At 53.1% G+C, this 21,087-nt stretch overlaps 2 protein-coding genes across 3 annotated transcripts; one reads left to right on the top strand and one right to left on the bottom strand.

The window, feature by feature from the left end:
* The first annotated feature begins 841 nt into the window (after positions 1-841).
* CIB3 (calcium and integrin binding family member 3) lies at positions 842-6,960 on the top strand. Its single transcript, XM_036416000.2, has 6 exons — positions 842-1,034; positions 1,237-1,271; positions 3,179-3,290; positions 4,263-4,410; positions 5,310-5,505; positions 6,850-6,960. Exons 1-6 carry the CDS (start codon positions 984-986, stop codon positions 6,869-6,871), a joined length of 564 nt encoding a protein of 187 aa, XP_036271893.1. The 5' UTR covers positions 842-983; the 3' UTR covers positions 6,872-6,960.
* HSH2D (hematopoietic SH2 domain containing) lies at positions 6,442-20,713 on the bottom strand. Of its 2 annotated transcripts, XM_036415994.2 has the most exons (8): positions 20,574-20,713; positions 16,357-16,506; positions 13,980-14,069; positions 12,520-12,685; positions 11,816-11,950; positions 9,495-10,084; positions 7,059-7,061; positions 6,442-6,453 (listed from the first exon to the last, which is right to left on the bottom strand). In XM_036415994.2, exons 2-6 carry the CDS (start codon positions 16,479-16,481, stop codon positions 9,518-9,520), a joined length of 1,083 nt encoding a protein of 360 aa, XP_036271887.1. In that variant the 5' UTR covers positions 16,482-16,506; positions 20,574-20,713; the 3' UTR covers positions 6,442-6,453; positions 7,059-7,061; positions 9,495-9,517. The 2 variants fall into 2 exon arrangements, with proteins under 2 accessions (XP_036271887.1, XP_036271886.1); XM_036415993.2 differs by lacking the exons at positions 6,442-6,453; positions 7,059-7,061 and having other exon boundaries at positions 9,356-10,084.
* Between the last annotated feature and the right edge of the window lie 374 nt (positions 20,714-21,087).

Here is a 21,087-nt window from a genome sequence, read left to right as displayed (position 1 = left end):
AGGACATATGGGTGTTTCCCATTTGGGCTGTTACAGGTTTTTGTGTGAACATACATTGTCATTTATCTGGGCCTGCCCAAGAGTGCAAGTGTTGGATCACATGATAGTTATATGTTTTCATTTCATTTTATTTTTTTTTTGTGGTAAGAACATAAGAGATTTATCCTCTTAAGAAATTTTTTTCATATGTTTTTTTCTTTCATTGATTTTTTGGAAAGGGAGAGGGAGAAGGGAGAGAGAGGGAGAAACATCAATGAGAGAGAAACATCAATCAGCTGCCTCCTGCATGCCCCCTACTGGGGAACAAGCCTGAAACCTAGGCATGTGACTTGACTGGAACCCAACCAGCGACCTCTTGGCACATGGGACAATGCTCAACCACTGAGCCACACCGGCCGGGCTTAAGACATTTTTAGGTGTGCAGTACATGAATGTTGACTACAGGTGCAATGCTGTGCAGCAGATCATAGAGCTTGCTCACCTTGCTTGGCTGTTTTGGTTGCATTAATGACCACTAGATCTTCAGAATTCTATGGTGTAGGTATTAGAGTAATTTCCACCTTATAACATAAGGCTCAGAGAGGTCAGGTGACTGGCCTGAGGCTGCACAGCTAGTGGTTGGGGAACTGGTATTTGAGTTGGGGTCTGCTTGCAACCCCCCTTCTCCCTCACCACACTACCTGTCTCTGGGAGGCATCCCCTGCTGGCAGGCTCACCCGGGGGTAGCAGATGTGGTCTGAGGTTCTGTGACCTCCCATGGCCCTTCTCCTTGCCCTGGTGGCCATGGACATACTCAGGCTGTTGTCCAAAGAGCTGGGCTGTAACTTGAGTCTCCCCCAGGCTGGGGGTGATGGGGCGGGTGGGCGGGTGACAGCCAGGGCAGGGAGATTTTTCTCAGGCACTGGTGTGAGGCAGCCTGGCAACTGGGTGACACTGAGGAGACTGGGGGCTTCTGGGGCCTGTTCTTGGCAGTGGCCTTCACCATGGGCAACAAGCAAACCGTCTTCACTCATGAGCAGTTGGAAGAGTATCAGGTAGGAGTGGTGAGCGGGGCCCTCCGTGGGTTTGTCAGCCTTGGATTCCTGGCCTGAGGAGGGGGGACCGCATCCCTTGGTCCTGGGTGTGCAGGCACAAGGGCTCCTGTGGGCGGCACGGGCAGAAATGAGAACGGGGTGGTGGAGGAGGAAGGAGGCCCCCTGGGTAGGGCCTGGGCCAAGCCCACATCTCTCTCCACAGGACTGCACCTTCTTCACCAGGAAGGAGATCATGAGGTCAGTCTGGGGATGAAGGGAGGAAGACCCTGAAACAATTTTCTATACGTGGCCTGCCGGAGGATGTTTGCAATTTGACAAGACCCGAAGCTTCGCAGCAGAGTGATAATTAATGTTCGGTAGATGGAGGCAGAGATAGGGAGGCTGAGAGGTCACCTCTTGTCATTGTCACGCCTCTAGGCTGACAAGCTTAGGCTTTCTCCCAAGGGTGGCAGGGAGCCATGGAGAGGGCGTGAGCAGGGGAGAGACACATCAGCATGTTAAAAGGCCCCCTGGAGGTCAAGGCAAAGAGGTTGGGAGCCCAGAGGCAGAGTCCACAGCCAGCTCTGGGCTTTGAGGTTGGCATCCAGGGGAGGGTGTGGGAGGCACCCTGAGGCTGCTGCCAGCTCCTGGCGTGAGGGAGACAGGTGTGGATGGATACCCTACATCACTGCTTGGCCCATGGTGCCATCGCCCAGAGGCTCTGACCCAGGACTTGGAACTGTGAAACCCAAGCTTCCCAGGGTTTGGCTGCAGAGCGATGGAGGCCAAGGGTCCAATTATGTGGGCACAGGGCATCCATTATTGATGGGCACACCTTTCATGAGTGAGCCCCATTGTCTGGGCGAGGGCAGTTGGCAGGGTCACCCTGGCCATCGTTATCGAATTACCGATGGGAAACTGAGGCTGGGACAGGGGCCGCTGACCCTGGCTTTGCCGATGGGCCAACTCCCAAGGAGCTTGAGGGCTGGCATGTCGTCTGTCCCAAGCTTCTCATGTGTTAGACAGACTAATGGAAGCTCAGAGGATTAGGGGGACTTGCTCAAGTCCATACAGAGACCCGAACTCAGGCTGTTCCCTGAGGAAACCTGAAGAAGGGACTGGGTGGTCGTGACTGAATTCCAGATGCTCCCTCCTTGCGTGCCTAGTCTTCCTTTGACCCAGGGACTCCTGTCCCCTTCTGAGACATTCCCTAGAAGCTTGGGGACCCCTCACTCATCAAAGATGGTCTCTACCAGGCTGCTGCTCAGCATGCTCCTCTAGTGACCGTATGGCATCACCAGGTGAGGCCATCAGTGTGGGGAGCTGGCCTCCCAGGCTAGGCTGTGTGCATGTCACTTGGTGTTTTCTGAAGTGCACGTCAGTCACCCTTTCAAAGCCTGGATTTTAGCCTCTGTCTTTGCTTTGCCCCATTGAGGGAACTCTGCTCCTCATTATGGAGGGAGAGAAGCAAAGTGTGAGGATGGGGGACTTTGGAGGCATGAACTTGCCAATAATGTGATAATGTCCAGAGTTTCATAGGTTGGCTCAGATCCTCCAGATGCTGGTTGTGGAATGACCTTAAGCACTTTCCCTTATGCCCACCCAATAGACGTGGTGAGCTCCTATTCATGCTTCAAAGCCCAGCACCAATGCCTCCTCCTGCAGGAAGTCCTTTCTCCTCCTCCTTTCTCCTCCTCCCTGGCTTGCTTTCCCCAGTCAGGTCTCCCTGAGCTTTAGAGCCCTCTTACTTCTTGGTGTGTGTTGGGGGAGATGGTTAAACAATTCTTTATTGTTGAAAGTATTACGTATGTCTCCTATTTTCCCCCATTGACCACCTCCAGCCCACCCCTCCCCCCTCCCCCAGGCCCTCACCATCCCATTGTCTGCTGCCATAGGCCTTGTATATATGCATGCAAGGTTCTTGGTTGATTACTTCCCACCCACCCACCTTTCCCTCCACCCCCTAGGGCCCTCTTTCTACCTTGGCTGTGATCCCTGGGAGGTAGAGGTGGCTGTGAGCCTGAAGGCCAGGTCCAGGGCTGATGGCTCTTAGGAACCCAACATCTTTCAGCCTGGAGTGAGCAGCTGCAAGTGAGAGAGGACGGTCAAGTCCTCTTCCTCCCATCACCTCCCAACCCAGCCCGGTGTTTCCATCCCTGCACCAGGCTCTTCTACCGCTACCAGGACCTGGCCCCCCAGCTGGTCCCTCTGGACTATACCAGCTGCCCCGACGTGAAGGTGCCGTACGAGCTCATCGGCACCATGCCCGAGCTGAAGGTATGCTGAGGCAATGGGGGAGGGGGGGCAGGGATAAACAGTAGCGATGCCCTTTGCTGCATTTTTGGGAGGTGGTGGGTGCTGCAATTATTCCCATTTGATGGATGAGAAATCCGAGGTTCAGAGAGTTTAAGACATTTGTTCAGGGCCACACAGCCAGGATGTGACGTAGATAGGATTCGAACCCTGGGTTGCTGGGAGGATGAGACAGGATAATGCAGGTAAAGGGCTTAGTACGAGGCCTGTTGCATGGCTAGTACTCAGGGAACATTAGTTCTGTTCATGGTAGGAACAGCTACATGCAAGTTCTGCTCAGCTGTATATTCAACACATGGTTTGTATCTCTAAAAGGGACTTGTGGAGTGAGTGGCTGTGCATAGATATTATTGTATCTTAAGGAACAAAAACCTCATTCAAGAGGGACAGAATGGGTTTGATCACATTTACAAAAAGTCCATCCATACAGCTGGAACCAGGGTCTCTTAGGATAGGCTTAGGAATCTTCTTCCATCTCTCAGCTCCCCCAGGGAGAGGCTTCTGTTCTAATCAGCCCTTCCTCTTGAGGTGGTAAAGGGAATGTCTAGTATCCAGATTTCCTCCTGTCAGCTCTGCAACCAGCAGAAAGCAGGTCCTTTCATCCCAATTTAAAAAAAAAATCTCAGGGCAGCTTCTAATTGGCCAGTTTAAGTCACATGCCTCTCCCAGAGTCAATCCCGGTGACCAGGTGAATGGAAATCTCTGATAGTCCTTAGCAGGGTCATGTGGCTGTCTCTGTAGCTGGGAGTAGGAACAGCACCACCCAGACCACAGGGGCAGAGAGTGGAAGTGCCTGAAGTCCTTTCCAGGGACCCTAAGAGGGAGGGAGTCTTGGTGGGGGTACTTGGAGGTTCCCAAGAAGATGGGTACTGAGAGGGAGACCACATGGAGCCTGAGAGCCTCATCAGTGATGGCTTCCCCGCTTCCTGTTCCCAGGACAACCCGTTCCGCCAGAGGATTGCCCAGGTCTTCTCCGAGGATGGGGATGGCCACATGACCTTGGACAACTTCCTGGACATGTTTTCTGTGATGAGTGAAATGGCTCCCCGTGACCTCAAAGCCTACTATGCTTTCAAAATCTATGGTGTGTGCAGGGCGGCGGTAAAAGCTGCACGGTGGGGAGTGGACACAAGACCAAGCCCAGGGCCAGAGGCTGCCCGGCCATCACAGTGTCTCCCCAAGGACTCCAAAGCCCAACGTGGTCCTGTCTTCCACCCACCCCATACCTCCCGCCTTCACCTCCTTGCTGCCTCAATTCCAGCCACACCAGCCTCGCTCCTTCTTCAACATGCCCCACTCTGTCTGCCTCCAGCCTTTGCCTCTGCTCTGTCCTCTGCCCAGAACACCTTTCTCCTGGCTCCTTCTTATCTTGAAGTCTTGGTCAAAAGTAGATCCCACCCCCAGTTGTTCTCCAACCCCATTTTATTTCTCTGCTAGGAAGATGGGATAATGCTGCTTAATTTCTTGTTCATCGATCTGTCCACTTCTTATTGACTTTCTCTCTGAGGAGACCCAGGGCGGCAACAGTGTCTGTTTAGTTCACCATCCGTTTCCTGTGCCTGGGACATAGTAGGCATTACGTAAATACTTGCTAAGTGAGTGAATGAATGAAAAGCAGGTATCATGGTGCCTGGTACAGAAGTGCTCAATAAATAACTTGAATGAATGAATGAAAATTTAGCATAGTGCCTGCCACAAAATAGGTGCTCAATAACTGATGAGTGATGAATGAATGAAAAAAAAGGTATCAGATTACCTGGCGCATCATACGTGCTCAACAAGTACTTGTTGAATGTACAAATGAATGAACTTGTCCCTGCCCAATTCAAAGCAAGACCCAGTTTACCTCTGAGGGCCCGGGGTTCCCTCCAGTGCCTCAGTTTCCTCCTCCGTAATACGGAGACGAGATATGCCCCTGCTGGCATAGCCTGCCTGCCGCCCGCGGTCTGCCTGCCCCACATCTCCATCCGTTCTGCCGTGTAGACTTTAACAACGACGACTACATCTGCATGTGGGACCTGGAGCAGACGGTGACCAAGCTGACGCGGGGGGAGCTGAGCGCCGAGGAGGTGAGCCTGGTGTGCGAGAAGGTGCTGGATGAGGCCGACGGGGACCACGACGGGCGGCTGTCCCTGGAAGACTTCCAAAACATGATCCTGCGGGCGCCTGACTTCCTCAGGTGACCTTCCTGCCACCCCCCACAGTCCATTTCCACGTGTGTCAGATCTTATGGAACTAGTTCATAGACTCCGTTTGTGAAAGTTCCTTCCTTCCTTCATTTGTGAGCTTTCCCAGCCTCCCTGGCCTCAGTCCCTGCCCCTGTGAGCCAGGGATAATTAGGAACCCCAGGGCACCTCCTGTGGGTGGTCAGCCCTACTTGCCTGAACACCTCGCAGTGAACAGTCTGCACAGCGGTATTTGGCAGCCCTGGGGAGAGTCAGAGCTCCCACTGTAGAGTGGATAGCAAGGGTTGCATGAGTTAGTGCAGGAGGTGGACCCAGTTTTTTGTATCTCCCAAGAGCTAAGAATAGTTTTTAAAAATGTATATTTTATTATTGATTTTTTACAGAGAGGAAGGGAGAGGGATAGAGAGTTAGAATTATCGATGAGAGAAACATCGACCAGCTGCCTCCTGCACATCCTCAATCGAGGATGTGCCCAAAACCAAGGTACATGCCCTTGACCGGAATCGAACCTGGGACCTTTCAGTACGCAGGCCGACGCTCTATCTACTGAGCTAAACAGGTTTTGGCAAGGATCATTTTTAAATTGTATTTTTAAATGGTTGGGGTGGTGGTGGTGGCAGGAATCAAAGAATAATAAGACGCCCTGACACATGAAAGTGACATGGAATTGAAATGTCCAGGTCACGCGATCGTTTTACTGGCACACAGCCATGCCCTGTTGTGTACATTGTCTATGGCTGCTTTCAAGTTATAAGGCAGAGCTTAGTCATTGAGCATTCCAACTATTTGGCCCTTTCCAGAAAAAAAAAGCTGGCTGACCCCTGAGTTAGTCCACAGAACAAATGTAGAGCAGTGCCTGGCACACAGTAGGTGCTCAATAACTGTGCTGTGGTTGCTGGCGTGGCTCTTCTTATTGGTGGTGTCTTTATAGGCACCAAGGGCTTCCTTTCTCTGCCCTGGTCCCCTGGCAGATGGAGACACGAATAATGACACTTTCTGGGTGTCCCACTCTCAGCCCTCAATACAGCCCTATGAGGGGGAGACAGCTATTATCCCCACTTCACAGGGGAGCAGACTGAGGCCCAGGCAGGGGCAGTCACTCACTCAGAGTCCTACGGCCAGTGTGAATGTGAACTGACTCAGAGATCTGCTCCCAACCCCCGGGGGACGGGGTCAGGAGAGCCACAGCCTAGGGCTTCTGGAGGAGGAGGCCCATCTTCCCATGTGACGTCTGGCGGGGGAGGGGTATGGGGGGGACTCCCCGCCGGAGTGCTGGGAGAAGGTGCAGGAGGGCGGCCTCTGCCTGATGACACTGATCCTTTCCTCTCTGCACACAGCACCTTCCACATCCGCATCTGAGAACATGGAGGAGGAGCCGGGCCGGAGAAGGGCAGGGCGACCCCTCATCCCACCGTGGAATCTGGACTCTGGGAATAAACACATCCCTGCCTTAAGCCTGGTGGATGGCGGGGAGGAGACCTGGGAGCCCACCTCTGCTCTCCCCGTGTGAGCCTGGGTGTGGCTGCACCCTCTCTGGGCTACTGACTCCCTGATTGAGAAAGGAAGAATCTAACTTCCAGATCTTTCCCCCACTGTGAAGGCTGGGGTGCTTGGCTGTGCGTTTGGTGAGCAGAAATGAGGTGTGCAGATGAGGCATGCTGTCCCACCCCAGGGCCCCCCAAGGACAAACCCTAGTCCCCTTTTTCCTCAATCCCTGAATTCTTCAAAGGGACTGAAGGTTTAACTACTTGCTTATTTATTTAGTTAGTTATATATTAATTTTTTTTATTGATTTCAGAGAGGAAGGGAGAGAGAGAGACATCAATATGAGAGAGAATCATTGATTGGCTGTCTCCTGCACACCCCACATTGAGGATGGAGCCCACAACCTGGGCATGTGTCCTGACTGGGAATTGAACCATGACCTCCCGGTTCATAGATTGATGCTCAACCACTGAGCCACACCGGCCTGGCAACTCTCGCTTATTTATTCAAGCTGCCAGGGGAGGCCTCTGCGGGGGTGCCAGGCATGCCACTCACTGAGACAGGCACAGCACTTTAACGTTTATGAAGCACCCGCCCCTCGGCCATCTCATTGGATCCCGGGAGGGCTGGCCGAGAGCCAGTCACACTTCATTCAGAGGGAACAGAATGACTTGCCCAAGACCACACCTCAAGTCTCTGTGGAGGAGGACTTGACTCCTGGCTCAGCTCACTCCAGATCCCAGAGCTCTACACCCTGTGGATTTGGGAAGCCCCACACCCACTCTGCCAGCGGCCACCCCAGGGGCCCCATCTATGGCCCCACTCAGTCTACACAGTGGTCATTTTGAGTGGGGCAACTGAGAGCAGCCCCCGGGACCTTCCAGACCCCCGCCCCCACCGAACCCAGGTAGCATTTCTAGAGAACCCACTCCCACCCTAAACTTCTCCTGTGCACCAAAAGCACCTAGTACTGTGTACCAAAGCCCTAGGATTTACATACATCCTACGGCTTTTCCTGAACAAGGGGAGAGTCCTACTCTTCTCCACATTTTCCAGCTGAGGAAATAGGCCCAGAGAGACCTAGTGACTCATCAAAGGTCACACAGCCGTGCAACCCAGGATTCCCCCTGCAGAGTCCGCCTCAACCACAGTCCCAGGCTGCCTCTCCATTTTTATTTATTTTTTAAATGTATTTTATTGATTTTTGACAGAGAGGAAGGGAGAGGGAGAGAGAGTTAGAAACATCGATGAGAGAGAAACATCGACCAGCTGCCTCCTGCACACCCCACACTGGAGATGTGCCCGAAACCAAGGTACATGCCCTTGACCTGGATCGAACCTGGGACCCTTCAGTCCGCAGGCCGACGCTCTATCCACTGAGCTGGATAGAGCTGCCTCTCCCTTTTCTAAAGCAAAGGACACATTCGCTTCTCCTAAAGCTGACGTTGGTGTGCACCACGCCCTCCACAAGTCTCACCTCCTTCGTTTGCATGAGAACCTGGGAGGGAGGCATGTCCAGAAGGGAGAGCTGAGCCCGGGTGCAGGGGCTGGGGGCGAAAGGACTCCAAATGACATGACCTCCAACCCTGGCGCTGACACCCAGCAGACTGTGACCATGGTGACCTTGCCGTGCCTCTCCTCCTCTCAGAAGCTGGCTCTCCTTTGAAATGTGCAGGAGGTGCCTACCCGATGGGTCTGCTCAGAGGCAGGAATGAGAGGGCGGGCTAACTCCTGATCCTCCATTTTGTAACTGGAACGTAGCCCTCACCCAACCAATCGGGGTCAGCCAAAGCAGTGACATCACCACCCCTATAAAACCCATTGATCTGTTGAAATTCTTCCTCTCTCCCACCACGCCATTGTTGGTGTAAGTGGGACAGAGCTCGAACTAGTCCGAAATACAGGTTTTCTGCTATTGCATCGGACTCAGCTCCCTGGTGGGCTTTGGGGATCACGAAATCTGGACACAACAGAGTAAAAAAAATCACAGAGTGTCTCGGGGTGGGACTGGCACACAGTAGGTGTCACAGATCCTTGCTGTAACTTATTAACTAATTCTTCTCCTCCTCCTTTTTTTTAAAAAAATGTTTTATTGATTTTTTACAGAGAGGAAGAGAGAGGGATAGAGAGTTAGAAACATCAATGAGAGAGAAACATCGATCAGCTGCCTCTTGCACACCCCCCACTGGGGATGTGCCCGCAACCAAGGCACATGCCCTTGACCGGAATCTAACCCAAGACCTTTCAGTCCACAGGCCGACGCTCTATCCACTGAGCCAAACCGGTTTTGGCCGCCTCCTCCTCCTCCTCCTCCTCCTCCTCCTCCTCCTCCTCTCTCCTCCTCCTCCTCCTCCTCCTCCTTCTTCTTCTTCACATAACCAGGCCCCCCCTGGCAAGTGCAGAACCAGACCTAAGCATCGTCATTATGACATTTCTCAGGCCCCAGCATGCTGGTGGGCAGAAGGCAAGGGGTCCGGGTGTGAGCAGCCCCTGGCACCAGAGCCAGGGCGAACCTCTTCGCTAGCAGTACCCAGGGGCGAAGGGTGGCGGTGGGCGGTACTCCTCGGGGACCCAGTCCTCCGGGGGTTCGGCCAAGCCCCTCGGCTCCGATCGGGACGCCTGCGAGGACAGGGCCCTCACTATTGCTTGGTGCCAGCCCCTGCTCTTCGGGGTCACCTCGCTCCAGCTGACGGACCTTGAGGCCTTCCCGGAGGCGTTCCCTCTGTCTCTCCGAGCCTGAGGCCGTGAGGGGCCCGCGGGGGACGCGGCCACAAAGGGGTCCGTGTAGACGTTAGTGTCCCAGGCCGCATCGGCCGCTCCGGGCGCTGAGCCGCGAGTCGCCTGCGATCGCCCGGCGTCCCGGAGTGACGGCGAGCTCGCGGTGGCCAGGTGGGACTTCAGCTGCTGCTGGACCTTCTTGCCCGTCTGAGGGAGGGTCTTGAGGTTCCTCCAGAGCTTCTGGCAGGCCTCCTCCAGAGGGGCCTTGGGGGGGCAGGAGGAAGCAGCTGCCTCGGCGGGCGCTCTGTCCATGGCTGCGGACGGCGTCCTTTCCTTCTGCCAGGGCAGCACGGCTGGCTTTGTGGAGGCCTGAAACCAAGAGCCGGTGAGACCTGGGCCAGCATCCCCCAGCACCCCGACTCTGCCCGGACCCTGGGACCCTCCGGGGCTCCACCCAGATGCCCTGGGGCCGAGAAACGTCCCCGGGTGAACCCCCAAACCTGATCTCAGGCCCCACCCTTTCCATTTCTGAAACCGGCTTCACTCCCTCCCCTGGAGGCAGCTAATCTTCTCTGTGAAGGACCAGGGAGCGAACAGCTTCCGCTCTGCAGGCCCTCCCGGCTCTCACTGCTCAGCTCTGCTGTTGTCATGGGAGTGGGCCCGGTTCCAATAAAACTTTTGGACTCGGAAATCTGAGTTTCATCTGATTTTCACGAGTCGTGAACTAGTAACTGCCTCATCCATTCGAGGACAGAACTGTCCCTCCCATCGCAGCTTCTGACGGCCTGGGCCTCGAAGGCCACACAGAGGCCGGCAGGCGGCCCTCAGGCGGTAGAGCTGACCTCTGGGCTCCCCCGTTCAGGCCAAGTGCAGGCCATGGGCATGGGTGGCAGGTGCTGTTCATGGCCCACCCATATCCTCTTTTTATTCTTTTAATATGTTTCTTATTGATTTCAGAGAGGAAGAGAGAGGGGGGAGAGAGAGAGATAGAAACACCAATGATGAGAGAGAATCATGGATCAGCTGCTTCCTGCGTGCCCCACACTGGGAATCGAGCCTGCAACCCAGGCATGAGCCCTGACTGGGAATCGAACCATGACCTCCTGGTTCATAGGTTGATGCTCAGCCACTGAGTCACGCCAGCCGGGCCCTGTCCTTTATTTGTTTGCTTTTTGTTGTTGTTGTTGTTGTTAATGCTCACCTGAGGATATTTTGCCATTGATTTTTTTTTTTTTTTCTAAGAGAGTGGAAGAAAGAGAGAGAAACAGAGAGAGAGAGAACCATTGATGTGAGAGAGGCACATCGATTAGTTGCCTTCTGTACAGGCCCTAAACAGTACTGGGGATGGAGCCTGCAACCAAGGTACGTACCCTTGATTGGAATTGAACCTGAGACCCTTCAGTCGGTAGGCCGATGTCCTACCCACTGGGCCAAACTGGCCAGGCCCCACCATATCCTCTTTGCTCCCAGCTCCACTCCCAAATGCCAACGGCAGGGACTCTGCCTGGGGGCCTTCTCTGGCCACCAGTGCCCACTGCGTCCACATGGCAGAGCAGAAGGGCCAGAGAATCAAATCTCCCAGGAATAGTATTTGACCAATGACTGGGGGAATCTGGAGGATAAATACCCCAGTTCCCTCACCCCTAAGTGGTGATAAAGGAGCGAGTAGGCAGATAGGAAACATGAAAACCTGTAAGTAAACAAGACTTCAAATTTTCGAGAGGTGCTCTGTTGCAAATAAATAAGGTGATGTGCTGGAGAAGGTGGTGGGGGGAGGACCTTAGGTCTGGAGATGGGAGGGAGACACTTGAAGAACTGATTGATGGGAGAAGCCAGGCTGGGAAATTTGGGGCAGAGCATACAGCACAGCACGTGCAAAGGCCCTGACGATGCTTGAAGCTGGGCTGGTGATGGGCAGAAGGAGGAACTCGGCCTGCCGTCAGGATTTTAACCTTGGTGCCTTGGGAAATCACTGGAAGGTTTTAAGCTCAGAGCTACAGGGTCTTATCTTCCTTCTAAAAGCCCCTGGCAGCTGTTGGCCACCTCTGCTCCGGCCCCTCCCCTGCCCCCGGCTGGAGGTGCCAGCGTCCTGTCACATACCTCCTTGGGGGCAGCCACTGGACGGGAAGAAGGTTTCTGATGTTCCCGGGGACCAGGGGCGGGGCTGGCAGCTTCCTCAGCCAGTGCCTCGTAGTGAAGGAAGAGATCCTCGTAGTCCACGTTCTCTGGATCCTTCTGCGGACAGAGGGGACCTGCAGCTCAGCCCCATGGAGGGGACGGGGGCGGGGCTGGGGTCCCCAGACCCTGGGAGTTGGAGCTCAGAAGCTGCTTCCACCCACAAACCTATAACAAAGCCTGCTCCGCTGAGCGCACTGTGGGCCTAGGCCCTGCCCGTAAACCCTTATCAGGAGGTCTGCCCCTCTGAGGCTTATGCTAGTCCTATAGGTCAGCTAGGGCCGTGGTCCGCAAACTGTGGCTCTCTGGCCCCTCGAGTGTGGCTCTTCCACAAAATACCACGGCCTGGGCGAGTCTATTTTGAAGAAGTGGCGTTAGAAGAAGTTTAAGTGTAAAAAATTTGGCTCTCCAAAGAAATTTCCATTGTCATCCTGCTGACATTTGGCTCTGTTGACTCGTGAGTTTGCGGGCCACGTGAAACATCAGCCTGAGGGGAAACTGAGGCCCGGGGGTAGTGGGGCCTTGGGGGGCCGGGGACAGAATCACAGGAGAAGGAAGGGGACTACAATAAGTGTGGAGGCTCAGCCCCTGGGAAGACAGCCACCGCCCCCCCGGGTCCCAGCCCTCACCTGCGGACAGGGCTGCCCCAGCAGCTCCCCGTGCGGCCTCAGCGGCCACCGCTGGTGAAAGGTGACCAGGGCGTCCAGCGAGGCGTGGACCTTGTCCTCCCCGGGGATCAGCATGCTCCCATCGTCCAGCAGCTTCACCATAAAGTGGCGGCAGCAGCTCCGGGCTCTGCGGAGACACGGCCGGGGCTGGGACATCCTGCTCCCCCCGCCTCCCCCACCCCCCCGCCCGCCCCCAAGTCCTTGAACTGGCAGCATCAGGGCTGCAGCCCGACCTCACAGGTTCCTACGTAAGCTTCTCTACTCGTTAGCCACGTGACATTTGGTAGGTGCCTCAGTTTCCCCATCTGTCATGTGGGGCTACGAAGACTGACCTCAGGAATCCTTATGAAGATGAAACCAAGGAACTTCAGGGAAAGCTTAGCTCCATGCCTAGCTAGGGGTGAATGATCAATAGAAATGATCATGAAAACGTCATCAGGCTCCAGCCGGAGGCTCGGGGCCTGGCCTCTGCTCCATTAATGAACGGGTGCATTTACGAATGGCCTGCGATGCGCTTCCTATAGGTTTTAATCCTCCTGTCAAGACAATTCATTTTAGCATCCTGTGTCTGAGAGGAGGACATTGAGGGAGGGGCAGGAAGGTGGAGTAACGTGTCCCTGGTCACGGCGTGTAAGGGGCAGAACCAAGCCTTGTATTGTTTGACTCAGGTGCTGAGGTTTCCCCACTGAGGGTAATTCCGTAATGGAACCGTTGGGTGGTTTGTGTGTGTGTGTGTGTGTGTGTGTGTGTGTGTGTGTGTGTTTTCATTCATTAGGCCTGGAATTCTTTCAGAAAGTAGTTTGGCTGAGACCGGTTTGGCTCAATGGATAGAGCGTCGGCTTGGGGACTGAAGGGTCCCGGGTTTGATTCCGGTCAAGGGCATGTACTTTGGTTGCAGGCATATCCCCAGTAGGGGGTGTGCAAGAGGCAGCTGATCGATGACTCTCTCTCATCGAAGTTTCTAACTCTATCTCTCTCCCTTCCTCTCTGTACAAAATCAATAAATTTATTTAAAAAAAAAAAAAAGTAGTTTGTTCTGCTGAGTCCTCTCACTGGGATTGTCAGATCAGGCTTTGAAGCCCCACGTAGCTGGACTGCCTGAGTTTCCAGCACATTCTCCTTGGCGGAGTCAGGGTGCTGCCCAGCAGATGGCAGAGGGAGGTGGATGGTTAGGGAAAGGGCAGGAGCCAGGCTCAGGCCCTCTAGCAGCTCCTGTTCTCAGACACACGGTCTTCACTACCACAGACCCCAGTCTCTGCTGGATACAGCCAGACCTGCAGCTGCTCACTCTTCAGCCAGGTCAGACCAGAACGTCACACCAGTTGCTCTTGAAACCTGTGACACGAAGATCCCCAAGCCTCTCACCCCCAGCACCCCTCCAAGGAAGCCCAGAGCCCGCTGTCCCCAAGCCCAGGCCTTACTTGTAGGAGAGTGTGTAGCCCACGTGACTGTGACTGACCCTGATGAGAAAGGATCCCAGGGGCTGCGACTCCAGCAGATTCTCGGCGTCCCTGGGAAGGCACACACAGGTGGGAGAGGCTGAGGGCTGGCTGCCCAGTGTTCTGCCCTGACCCTCCCAGGACTGAGCAAAGACCTAAAATATATTTTTTTGTTGTTGTTTCAGACTTTGGAATATTCAGGTGTGCCCCCAGAGGTGGCGAAGGCCTCTGAGGACCTTGGCCCCAGGGCCCACAGCCCCTGCCTGCCTTCCAATGCCTGGAATCCACTCAGGAAGGCACCTCTGGGTGGGTCTGAGGATGACAGGTAACAAAGCAGGAGCTGTTTCCAGATGCGTTTGAGATCCAAACCCAGCTCTGCCGTTCACTCCCGGTGTGACCCCTGGTGAGGTCAGTCCCTTGCTGACCTCAGCTTCCTCATGGGGACAGAACGCCCTCACGCCCAGGGCCGAGGTGAGGACAGACAAAACGCGTGCACCCTGAGAACTTCCGCGTGGTGCGTGCTTTCACGGTGTTCACTGTCAGCACACTTGTCCCTTGAACTGACCTGCCAGGTCCAAGCAGATATTTTCCCCCAATAAATATACAAGTTGGCCTTCTGTATAGTATTTTTGGTCTGAGGTTGGGAATCCATGGATGTGGAGAGCCTTGACCTACACCCTCTTATGGAGGGGACTTGAGCATCTGGTAGATTTTGGTATCCATGGGGAGTCCTGGAACCAATCCCCAGGGATACTGGGGAATGGCTGTAGTTAAATTTTTGAGGAGTCAAAAGTTATATAAAGGACTCAGAGTTGGCACCTCTAAACTGGATTACTATCATTGTTACTGTTTCCTGGTGCCGCGCAGAGAGTGGCCCGCTATGGGGAGCCTTTGGACCCGTGTTGTCCAGGACCGGGACCATTGCCCACAGGTGGCTACTGAGTGTTTAAAATGTGGCTGGTCTTGCCCTAGCCAGGTTGCTCAATGGTTAGAGCATCAGCCCACCGACTGAGGGGCTCAATCCCCGGTCCCGGTGTGTCTCATGACACATCAATGTTTCTCTTTCTGTCTCTCCCCCTCCCTTCCACTCTCTCTAAAATCAATGGGAAAAAAATAACTTTGGGTGAGGATTAACCACAACAACAAAATGCGGCTGGTCTGAATCAAGATGTGCTTTTAGCATACAACACACACCAGATTTTAAAGTCTCAGTACACAGCATAGGAAATATAGTAAAAAATATTGTAATAACTATGCAGTATCTGGTGTCAGATGGTTACTGGACTTACTGGGGTAATCACTTCTTAAGTTATATAAATGTCTAATCCCTATGTTGTACACCTGAAACTAATATAATATGGTATGTCAATTGCAATTTAAACATTTTTAATTATAAAAATTTTAAAAAATAAAGAGCAGTACAAATAGAGGAATATGTACTTGTTGAAATGATAATATAATGGATATGCTGGGTTAAACAAAAGATGTGATTAATATTAACTGTTTCTTTCTGCTTCTCTTAATATAGCTACTAGAATCTTTAAAATTGCAATGTATGGCTCATGTTATCTTCCTGGCATGCCCCAGAACTCAGAAACCATGTCCAGTCCTGTCTCTCTTGGCTTTTGCAATGTTCTCTCAATCTCCTAAGTGTCAAGGGTGGCAAGAAATGTTCCTTTCTCCATTTATGTAGAGCCGGGCCCTGGGGTGACTAAGTAGGTGAGTTTGTTCATCTCCTCAGAGCTCAGTTCAATGTAGAAAGTGCATGTTAGCCAAAACCAGTTTGGCTCAGTGGATAGAGTGTCGGCCTGCGAACTGAAGGGTCCTAGGTTCGATTCCTGGCAAGGGCATGTACATTGGTTGTGGGCACATCCCCGGTGGGGGGGTTGATGTTTCTCTCTCATCGATGTTTCTGGCTCTCTATCCCTCTCCCTTCCTCTGTAAAAAATCAATAAAATATATTGAAAGAAAAAAAAAAAAAAGGAAGTGCATGTTAGCCATATACCCGATAGACTGAGAGGAGTTCAGCCTCAAGAAGGATTCTGACCCTGCGTCCTGCCATCATTGATTGGTGATTCCTGGCCTAGTGAGGGGTCTAGGGGCGGCGGGTAAGGAGAGAGTTCTGTCTTGTGGCCACTTGTATAGAGAAAGCCAAGGTCCAGAGAGGGAAGATAACTTGCCCAAGGGCACACAGCAAGTCCGGAGGAGGCAAGGTTCAAGCCCGAAACTCCAAAGCCCTTTCATCTTCTTAACACACAGGTAGGTGAGCTGAGCGCGGAATTCCACAGTGGAAGCCCGCCCAGGTGGGGGGCAGACAAAGAGGGTGGGAGGCAGGGTGGAAAGTGGGGGTGGTCCTCACTCTCTGGAGATGGCGCCGTGGAACCACGAAGGGACTCCTCCTGGGGCCAGCTGGCCCACCTGTGTCTGCACGAACCAGGCCAGCCGTGGGGGCAGCGGCGGGGGCAGCTTTCGGGCCTCTGTCATGGCTTCCCGAGAGGGAAGGGGGCACCTGGGGGCAGAAAGGAGGAGAGAGAGTCAGGCCTGGTCCACGTCCCTGATTCTTGCAGCTCGTGGTGCCTCCTCTTTGGAGACGCCCTCCAGGCTGGACAGAGCAACAGGCTTGAAACTGGCTTGTGTTTCTTGAGCACCTACTACATGCTGGCATGTTATGCATGTTCACTTATCGATTTTCTCCCAAAAACCCTCCAAGGATAGTAAGAATAAAAGATTAAAAGGAAAGCCCTGGCCAGTGTTGCTCAGTGGATAGAGCGTAGGCCCACGCAAGGGTGTCTCCAGTTGGATTCCCTGTCAAGGGCACCTACCTGGGTTGCAGGTTCTATTCCAGCTCTGGTCAAGGTGCGTGCAGGAGGCCACCCATTGACATGCCTCTCTCACATCCATGTATCTCTCTCCCTCTTCCCCCCTCCCTTCTTCTCTTTCTAAAAATCAATGGGAAAAAAATATCTACAGGTGAGAATTAACTAAACAAAAAAGAATAAAAGGAAATAATAAGAATACAATGAGGTCAGAGTAAAAAAAACAATGAAATCATGAGAACAAAAGGGACGAATAAGAATATTATTATTTCGTTACTGCAAGTGTTAGAAAACTGTCCTTATAGATACATGCATTTACGTTTAAGAACTGGATTTTTTTTTTAAATATATTTTATTGATTTTGTACAGAGAGGAAGGGAGAGAGATAGAGAATTAGAAACATCGATGAGAGAGAATCATCGATCAGCTGCCTCTTGCACACCCCCTACTGGGGATATGCCCGCAACCAAGGTACATGCCCTTGACCGGAATCGAACCCGGGACCTTTCAGTCCCCAAGCCGATGCTCTATCCATTGAGCCAAACCGGTTTCGGCAAGAACTGGATTTATTTAAATACTAAGTAACGACCAATGTCCCTGGTGGGATGTGGAGACGTCCAAATGACAAGCGAACGCATGAAATAGCGGACACCCCGTGGGTGCCGTAACGGGGTGCCATGATGGCCTTAAACACCACAGAGGGGTGACCCAAACAGTTGCCTCTGCCACCAGTGTCACCAGGCGTGGGGGCAGTCAAAGAGGGCCCACCTAGAATGTGTCCGGTGCACGGCTAATTTACGCCCGTTCTCAATCACTGCAAGCTCAGGAACCCCTGGACTGGGTGAGCTAACGACACAGAGATGGGAAACAGAGAGAAAAACAGTGCCAATTCCCCAGTCTCACGCTTGTGGAAAGCCAGCAGAAAGGCTGTGCCCTGCTGGGTGGACCCTCATACCCGCCCTAACTTTGACCCCACACCGGCCCCACCCCCACCCTGACCAGATCTAATTGTTCAGCCCTGTGGAAGGTCACTGTTACCAGGCCGTTTCCACAGCGAGGGGCCCTGTTGACCAGCCCAGTCAATATTGACTTCCTCCTGCCAGAAGACCCATGGAAACACACAAACACACCCTTCGGGGAGCGACCCACAGGAATTCTGGGGCCAGGGAAAGGGGCTCTATGAAAGCCACGGGTAATAAGGTAGGTGACAAAGTGGTGAAGAGCCTGCAATCAAGGCCTGGGTTCAAGCCCCCGCTCCCCCACTCCGTGGCTGTGTGATCTTGGGCTTCTCGGTGCTTGCATTTTCGACTGCGATTTGGGGAGAATGATGACTTTTAAAAAATATATATTTTAGCCAAAACCGGTTTGGCTCAGTAGATAGAGCGTCGGCCTGCAGACTGAAGGGTCCCAGGTTCAATTTTGGGCAAGGGCATGTACCTTGGTTGCGGGCACATTCCCAGTGGGGGTGTGCAGGAGGCAGCTGATCAATGTGTCTCTCTCATCGATGTTTCTAACTCTCTCCCTTCCTCTCTATAAAAAATCAATAAAATATATTAATATATAATTGATTTTTACAGAGAGGAAGAGAGAGGGATAGAATTAGAAACATCAATCAGCCGCCTCTTGCACACCCCGTACTGGGGATGTGCCCGCAACCAAGGTACATGCCCTTGACCAGAACTGTACCCAGGGCCTTTCGGTCTGCAGGCTGATGCTCTATCCTAGGGGTGTCGAACTCAATCAGAGAAGGGGCCAAAATCTAAAATCCAGCCTAAATCGCGGGCTGAATGGTTTACTGAACAGTCATAAACTGTCATTGTGATGGAAACGCAGTGGAGTGCAGTGATGACAGTGCGGTGCGGGCCACATTGCAAGGCCTGGCGGGACGGATTTGGCCCGCGGGCCTTGTGTTTGACACATGTGCTCTATCCACTGAGCCAAAAACGGTTTTGGCATGAGAGTGATGACATTTACCTAGTGCTGTGTAAGCCCTGACAGTGTGTGTGGGGTTTCTCTTTTATTTATTTTTTCTTTTTTTGTAACGCGAGTGCCTGGCTGAAGCTTTGATTGTGGAGGCATCCATTTCAGTGATGGCGATCTCGGCAAACATTGCCAGCCACTCGCCGGAAGAGCCAGGGAGCCTCCTTGGTTTTAGCCATCTTGGTTGCTTTCAATAATTGACCATGTGGGCTACTTGCCCATGTGCACGCTTGCTCTGCCTCCGATCTCGCTGCGTGGCCCCAAGCGTGCCGTATAAATGTCCAGGTCCTTAAGTAATAAATAAACCTTTTATTTATTTATTTATTTATTTAAGTTTCCTGATGACTATTGCTTGAAGGGCATCTTGAAATCACAGTAAGAGCCATATATATTTTTTAAAAAGTCATCATTCTCCCCAAATCGCAGTTGAAAATACAGGCACAGAGAAGCCCAAGATCACACAGCCGCAGAGTGGGGGAGCGGGGGCTTGAACCCAGGCCTCGAGGGCTAATCCAACCACAACATTAGTATTGATTGGAAGAGACCAGCACAAGACACCTGTACGTATAATAAATGTCCATGAGTCCAGTAGCGACCCAGCACGGGGTAATGTTTACAGCACATGTGTCAAACACAAGGCCCTCGGGCCAAATCCGTCCCACCAGGCCTTGCAATGTGGCCCGCACCAAGGTGTCATCACTGCACTCCGCTGCGTTTCCATCACAATGACAGTTTATGACTGTTCAGTAAACCATTCGGCCCGCGATTTAGGCTGGATTTTAGATTTTGGCCCCTTCTCTGATTGAGTTCGACACCCCTAGTTTACAGGCTCGGTCTTTCTTCTATCTGGGAGACCTCCTACTGACCCCTCAAGACCCAGCAAAAATATCCCCTCCTCCATGCAGCTTTCCTGCCTTTTCCTTGAGATAAAACCCTGGCACCTTCTATGTCCCCCACCTTCCCCACAATGCTTGCCTCTGGCCTAGCCTTGCCTAAGGGAGCTGGAGTGTGTGTGTTTGGTTCTGTCTCTCCCATATGAGGGGTGCCCAGGGTCTAGGCCCAGGCTAGACCCTTTTTGGATTTTTCTGGGTCCTCAGCATCAGCACAGTGGAGGGTGCAGGGTGTGCGCTGATGAATAGATGGTTTAGTGATGAGTGAGGCCACACTGCGTTTCAAATTCCCGGCCCTGGCTCTGGAGCCTCCCACCTCCTCATCCCCTAGCAGCATCTCTGTTCTACTCCAAAGTGATCACATTCTCTCTATTTTTTTAAAAAATGTATTTTTTATTGATTCAGAGAGGAAGAGAGAGAGAGGAGAGAGAGAGAGAGAGAGAGAGAGAGAGAGAGAGAGAGAGAGAGAGAGCAATGATGAGAGAGAATCATTGGCTGCCTCCTGCACGCCCCCTGCTGAGGATCGAACCCCAACCCAGGCATGTGCCCTTGACTGGAATCCAACCTAAGACCCTTCAGAACACAGGCCGACGCTCTATCCACTGGACCAAACCAACTGGGTTTTCTTTCCCCTCCACACTGTTGCTGTTCTTTGCCAGAAATGCTCTTTTCCCGACGCCAGCTCCATTTTCCAATGGTCACCGCTGGTGCCTCCAGAAAATTGCTCAGCCTTCTCTGGTCCCACCAGCCCCATCACCCCCCCTGGCCCAGCCTGGTCCCCCTGCTCTGTCTTCTAGGACTGGGTTGGGGCTGAGACTCTCAGGGGCCCAGCCTCACCCAGCATCGGTGGGCATGTGGTTGACTGAGGAGTCCCCACCCAGGGAACATACCTGGGAGACCTCCGGGTGGCCGAGGCCCTCGCTCTGGCTGTGCCCGTGCCGCCTGCAGGTGCCTGAGTTTCAGTTCAGGGTCCACACGTCATCAGGGCGAGGCCCCAGGCAGTTCCTGTTTCCTTAAGCAGGTGAGCCCGGGGCGGGACCAGGACAACCCCTGTGGGCCTATCGCCCTGTCCACAAAGCCGCTGAGCTGCAGGGAGGGACACCCTTGCTCCACTCAGATCTGGACAGACCTTTATTGAGCATCTGTTGTGTACCAGATCCTGAGGGGACAGAGAGGACAGGCACAAGCCCCACCCAAGACAGGCACAAGCCCCACCCTCCCAGTATCTACAATCTAGCGAGCAATGACGAGAGTAAGAAATTGTCAATGTTGTTTCAAAGCCAACAGCAGGCCAGGAAGAGGAACTGAGATTGCAAGAACCCCCAGAGAGGCCTAACTGAGAAAAGAAAAGAGGTGGGCAGGGCCACCGCAGGTAGGGGCTCATGGTCCATGGTGCAGCGTGAG

This window comes from Pipistrellus kuhlii, unplaced genomic scaffold (genome assembly GCF_014108245.1).
Source record: "Pipistrellus kuhlii isolate mPipKuh1 unplaced genomic scaffold, mPipKuh1.p scaffold_m20_p_52, whole genome shotgun sequence".
Taxonomy (NCBI): domain Eukaryota; kingdom Metazoa; phylum Chordata; class Mammalia; order Chiroptera; family Vespertilionidae; genus Pipistrellus; species Pipistrellus kuhlii.
The sequence above is the reverse complement of the archived record's forward strand: the minus strand, read 5'-3'. Positions and strand labels throughout refer to the sequence as shown.